The sequence below is a fragment of the Macaca mulatta genome, chromosome 14 (assembly GCF_049350105.2).
Source record: "Macaca mulatta isolate MMU2019108-1 chromosome 14, T2T-MMU8v2.0, whole genome shotgun sequence".
Taxonomy (NCBI): Eukaryota; Metazoa; Chordata; class Mammalia; order Primates; family Cercopithecidae; genus Macaca; species Macaca mulatta.
In genome coordinates, this window is record NC_133419.1 from 2306578 (window position 1) to 2312461 (window position 5884).

General features: G+C 61.6%; 1 protein-coding gene across 2 annotated transcripts; it reads left to right on the forward strand.

Moving 5' to 3' along the window:
- Nucleotides 1-2095: 2095 nt before the first annotated feature.
- TSSC4 (tumor suppressing subtransferable candidate 4) lies at nucleotides 2096-5259 on the forward strand. Of its 2 annotated transcripts, NM_001193980.2 has the most exon segments (4): nucleotides 2104-2143; nucleotides 3175-3315; nucleotides 3667-3823; nucleotides 3984-5232. In NM_001193980.2, a coding segment is annotated over 1 exon segment (990 nt). In that variant the 5' UTR covers nucleotides 2104-2143; nucleotides 3175-3315; nucleotides 3667-3823; nucleotides 3984-4006; the 3' UTR covers nucleotides 4997-5232.
- The last annotated feature ends 625 nt before the right edge of the window (nucleotides 5260-5884 follow it).

The following is a 5884-nucleotide window of genomic DNA, read 5'->3' on the forward strand; positions in this document are numbered from 1 at the left end:
GTTGCTTAGAATTTTACTTTGGGTTTAAACCAGGGAGTAACTCCAGGTAGCAAGGGCCCTTTCTGGGAGGATTCTCTGTGTTCTCTTTTGGGAGAGGCCCTGTGTTGCCTGCAGTCACTTCCACCCTGCCCCTTGGGCACACGAGGAGCACACAGTGTCAGTAGGTTGGCAGGAGGGGTCGGGCAGCCAGGGAATGCAGTATGAGATGGGCTTGGGGTCGGGGCTGGGTGCGCTGCAGGACTCCTCCTCCTCCTAAGGGATGGCAAAGGATGGACACACTGCTCCCTCCTGAGCATTTGAGGGTCTCTGTCCTGCCCATCTATTTCCTGTAAGTGTTCCTTTGAAGAGCTGGCGGCTCAGGCCTGAGCCATGTCTCAAAGGGGCTGGAGGGGAAGAAAGACCTCGTCCTACTAGGGAGCCCACCCAGCCCCTCAGCGGGCGGTGGTTGGGGGGTGGACAGGCTCTGGGGCTAAGCAGCCCCTGCGCTCCCCGTCCTTGCCAATGGGCTTGGTCTAGACTCTCCTATCTTCCCCTACATCGTGGGGTGGGGCTTGCTCTGGGTCAGGCTGCTTTTCCCTAGTTGTGGGGCGGGAGATGCTGGCACATTTAACTGACCCCTGGAGGAAATGAGTGCCTGGGAATTCATGTCTAGGGCTCCCAGCAGCCTCTTTGCGGGCCAATTTGGAAACTGTCCCCAGCCCTGCAATTTAGGGGGTTACAGAGTCTCTCAGCAGGCCCTCCTCCCCTGCTGCTCCCAACTTCCAAGCCTGCACTGGTTGGGGTAACAGGATGGTTCAAGGAGCCCCCTCTCTACTTTCCACTATGTTCCCTGTGGGGAGGGAAGAGCAGTTTAAGGAATAAGGTATCCCAAAGGTGCACAGCAGACCGGGGGCCGAGGAGGGGGTCCTGCTTCCCCTCCTTTTCTCTAGGCTGAGCCACAGCAGGTCCTTGAATCCTATTTCCCAGCGGATGCCAGGACAGCAGGCCCTGGGGGAGTTCTCTCTCGAGCCTTTCAGAGGGACCAGAGGTCTAGCAGCCACGGGGAACTCAGATTCCTTGACTGTGTGGGGCATGAACTCTCCCAGCTGAGAAGGAGCACAAGGTGCCAACAGGGCCAGTGGCCAAGGGAGACGCGGCTTGTCGAAGGGAGAACCTGGGCCCTCGTCTTCCCTTTCAGGGCGGGCATCTGACCTGCCCCCTGGACAGGCTCCCAAGCACGGCGGAGGCCAAACCTTCCCGGCTGCCGCCCACCCAGCCACGCTGACTTGGAAGCTTGAGCATTCAGCGGCCTCCATCCTGCCCGGAAGGACCAGGGACCTGGCCCCAGCTTCCCCGCAGAGCCCTCGGGGGACGTCTCAGTGCCTCCCGGAGCCCGGACCAGTGCACCAGAGCTGAGGGCCCAGAGGTGTCAGGGTGGCCGGGCAATTGTGTGAGGACGACGCCCCACAAGTTTGCGGCCAGGGCCCAGTAAACCCCTAGGGGTGGGAAAGCGTCGGCCCAACCAGCGGGTAAAGCCCCCTTCACCCGTGACCCAGCGGCCACGACCCCGCGTCTTCATCTCGGGCTGGGACCGCCTCTGCGTCTGGCCTGAGCGGGACCGTGGGATCCCGGGGAGCCCCGCCTCGCTGCATTGACGAAGCCCAGGAGGAGCGACAGTTACCGCTTCCGGTCATGACCGGAAGTGCTGGGAACGGCATTCGTTCTCCATACGAGATGATGCACTTCCTGCCTGGGGCGGCCGCTGTTCTCGCGGTTTCCGGCAGGTGGCGCTGGGACCACGGGAAGCCGGCCCGGTTGTCGGTTAGCCGTCGAGCATTCTGGGAATTGCAGGCCTGGCCCCTCCTCTTCCTGTTCTTCTTGGTCAATTCCGGTCTTGGTTCCCCAACAAATGCCGTCGTTTCCGGGGCCGCTTCCGAGCCGGACCCAAGGGCCGGGGCGTAGAGGGGCGGGCGCATGCGCACAGGGCTACACATCCCGACAGGCGTCGGGAGTGGAGGCCCAGTGCCTTGTGGGAGTTGTAGTTCTGCAGGTGCGGAAACCGCGGCGCTCCGCCGGCAGAGCACTCGGTTTCCCAGAGGGCTGAGCGCGCCGCGCGGACGTGCGGCGCCGACCAAGATGGAGATTGCCGTGCATCCTTGAGCCGGTAGGTTTGTGCTGATGGAGGACGGGCCACGGTGGCCGGCCGAGCCTCCGGAAGGTCACCGAGCGCAGCTTTAAATTGAGCTCGGAGGCCCCGCTGTGCTTGCCAACCCCCGTACCTTGCGACCGGGCCCTTGGCACCCACAGCATCCTCTTGAGGCCCGGACCCGGGCCTGTCCAGCCCGACTTCGCACCGAGAGCCAACTTGGCACTGAGAGTTCGTTCTTTCCCTGGCGGGGAGGTCTTGCTGGCACATAGAGTGGAGAAAGGCCCGGCTCTGCATTCATGTGGAGAAACAGACGGCTTCCTTCAGTCTCCAGACATGAAGGAGTCAACTCTGCCCTTCCACTCATTGCCGGATCTCGCCGAGAACCCCGAGAACGGACTCCTGGAGTCCCTGTCTTGCAGCCCGATCCCCGCTCCCCCTCGGAGTGCCCCGCTGACCAGGCTGCTTCTGGCCGCGGCGGCGTTCTGCTGCAGAGGACGGGAGTGCGAATCTGGGAAGCAGGGGTCTGGTTGGAACTCCAGCTTCGTCTGCAACATACTGTGTGACTTGGGCAAATTATGGCCCCCGCCCCATTCCTGCCAGTTTTAAAACGGTCATCAGTGTGGGGGGTACTGGGTATCGCCTTTCCCTGGGGTGGCTTCTTCACTGAGGAGAGTCAGGCCTCAGAGGAATTGAGGTCCTTCCTGTGTTTGACCTGGTGGAGGGCACTGACAGTCCCTAATAGTACCCCTGACCCCATCCTTGTTGGGTGCACAAGACACAGGTCACTCTGGGCGGGCAAGGAGTGTTGGTAGCAGGAGAGGAGTCAGTGGATGGATGGCCGAGGACAGTGAAGAAGGGTGTGGATGGGCCGTCTTTTTTGCTTGGAAACGCAAGCTCTGAGGCACCTAGTCACTCTACCGCTAAATGGGTACAGGAGGCAGCATTTGTCTGCCCAGCTGGAAAGGCAAGGTATGTGCTGAGTGTTACAGGAGGAAGGTCACTGGAGGTCGCTCCAGGAGCTGCGGGGATTTGCTTCTGCCTAGCAGGGCTGCTCAAGGTGATGGTCGACACCCCACTTTCCTGAGAGCTTGACCCTCAGATGCCAGGGCCTTGGCTGCAGATTCCTTGGGAGCTCCCGGGGATCTTCCAGCAAATAGGAGCAAACCTTTTCCCCATGGATCAGGAAGGTGCCGGCTCTTTGTGGAGTACCAACTGCTCACCCTGCACAGCAAGCAGCTTATAAGTGGCCTTCCTGCCTGATCTCGGCCCTGGGTTTAAGCCCTGGGTGGCTGCTTACTACTAAAATCGCTTAGTAGCTCCAAGCTTGCCTGCAGAGGGTTGGCACGATTAAATGAGGTAACGAGTCAAAAGTCCCTACCCTGAGTCCTAGCCTGTCAGGGGCTCTGAAAACCCAGACTTAGGTCGGTCCTGCCTGGCACCTTAAGGGGTGACAATGTGCTGGCACTGGACACAACCTGTTTCACACATGTGTGCTCTGGTCTGAGGTTGGTCCTCTCCCCCACCCCACCCACCTGCAGTTGAGCAGCTGAACAGCGGCAATGCTGGGGCACTCCCAGGCCTGAGACGACCACGCCTGTGCCACTGAGGACCTTCAGCAGGGCTCCATTCACCTGGCCCACTTGGCTGTCCAGTCACACTCCAGTGTCAACCACTGGCACCCAGCAGCCAAGAGAGGTGAGAGGAGGGCTTGGAGGGGGAGGCGGGACTCCACCCTGTGTGGGACGGTTCTGTCAGTTGATTCTCTACTTGTCCAGGGGCAGTGGATCTGCAGGGGGAACTCATTCTCAATACTTTTCCTCCTGAGAGACAAACTTCCTGGGCCGTTTTGGTTTAGGTGTGGCGTGGCCCTGGGGACCCATGGCTGATGCAGGGACAGGTGAGCCGTCCCCCAGCGTGGAGGGCGAGCACGGGACGGAGTATGACACGCTGCCTTCCGACACAGTCTCCCTCAGCGACTCGGACTCTGACCTCAGCTTGCCCGGTGGTGCTGAAGTGGAAGCACTGTCCCCGCTGGGGCTGCCTGGGGAGGAGGATTCAGGTCCTGATGAACCACCCTCACCCCCGTCAGGCCTCCTCCCGGCCACGGTGCAGCCATTCCATCTGAGAGGCATGAGCTCCACCTTCTCCCAGCGCAGCCGTGACATCTTTGACTGCCTGGAGGGAGCGGCCAGGAGGGCTCCATCCTCTGTGGCCCACACAAGCATGAGTGACAATGGAGGCTTCAAGCAGCCCCTAGCGCCCTCAGGCCGGTCTCCAGTGGAAGGCCTGGGCGGGGCCCGTCGGAGCCCCGCCTCCCCAAGGGTGCCTCCGGTCCCTGACTACGTGGCACACCCCGAGCGCTGGACCAAGTACAGCCTAGAAGATGTGACCGAGGTCAGCGAGCAGAGCAATCAGGCCGCCGCCCTGGCCTTCCTGGGCTCCCAGAGCCTGGCTGCCCCCACTGACTGTGTGTCCTCCTTCAACCAGGACCCCTCCAGCTGTGGGGCGGGGAGGGTCGTCTTCACCAAACCAGTCCGAGGCGTCGAGGCCAGACACGAGAGGAAGAGGGTCCTGGGGAAGGTGGGAGAGCCGGGCAGGGGTGGCCTTGGGAACCCTGCCACAGACAGGGGCGAGGGCCCTGTGGAGCTGGCCCATCTGGCCGGGCCCGGGAGCCCAGAGGCCGAGGAGTGGGGCAGCCCCCATGGGGGCCTGCAGGAGGTGGAGGCACTGTCAGGGCCTGTCCACAGTGGGTCTGTGCCAGGTCTCCCGCCGGTGGAGACTGTTGGCTTCCATGGCAGCAGGAAGCGGAGTCGAGACCACTTCCGGAACAAGGGCAGCAGCCCTGAGGACCCAGGTGCTGAGGTCTGAGAGGGAGATGGCCCAGCCTGACCACACTGGCCACTGCCATCCTGCTGCCTTCCTAGTGGGGCTGGTCAAGGGGCAGCCTGGCCACTGCCCAGCTGGAGTGGGAGGAAGCCTGCAGGCTGCCTGTAGGTGGCACTGGAGGCCCTGGCTGCAGCTCTGGGTGGCGTCCTCCCGAGCAGAGACCTGCTGAGGCTCCTGGGGTGTGGGGTGTGGGCTGGAAGCACTGGCTTCCTGGTGGGGACAATAAAGGTTTTGGGTCTTTCTCAGACTTTGTGTATATTTGGGCCCTGCTTACTCAAAGGGGTCTGTCGGCAGCAAGAGGTCCCCACACCTGACAGTGCTGGACCACTCGAGGGTGGCTGACACCTGCATCCCTTAACAGCAGATCACCCAGGTGACAGCAAGAGTTGGTAACCCCAGGCCGCCTCTAGGGCTTGTGGCTCAGTGGCAGGTGTCCAGCGAGTACCCTCAATGGGCCTGAGTGGGTCCAGAATCTGCCCTCCCCCAACCAAAGCCCACAGGATGCCATCAGCCCCAGGCCTAGTGCGGACCACAGCTTGGGAGGCGACAGGGAGATGACAAAATGGGTCTGGACAGAGAAGGCTGGGGTGTGAGTGGGCAGTTGCGGAGCTTGGGCAGGTGTTTGACTGAGCCAGGGGTCCAGTTTTATCTGGGTGTTTTCCAGGCTCCACTGGAGATAAAGCAGCCACTGGCACCAACAGGGGCTGTGTCCTAGCGCCATAAACACCAGCGTGTGCTGTACTGGCCATTGGGTGTTGTGGGGACAGCTGACAGACGCCGTGGGTGCCCAGCCTTGTCTTCCAGGAGCCAATCACCTGAGCCCCAAAGGACCTTTTGGGTCTTAAGTGGCAGAAATTCTAACCAGTAGTG

Excerpts from the sequence above, each read along its gene's own strand:
- TSSC4 (XM_001093442.5), top strand. The coding sequence starts at position 4,007 with ATGGCTGATGCAGGGACAGGTGAGCCGTCCCCCAGCGTGGAGGGCGAG.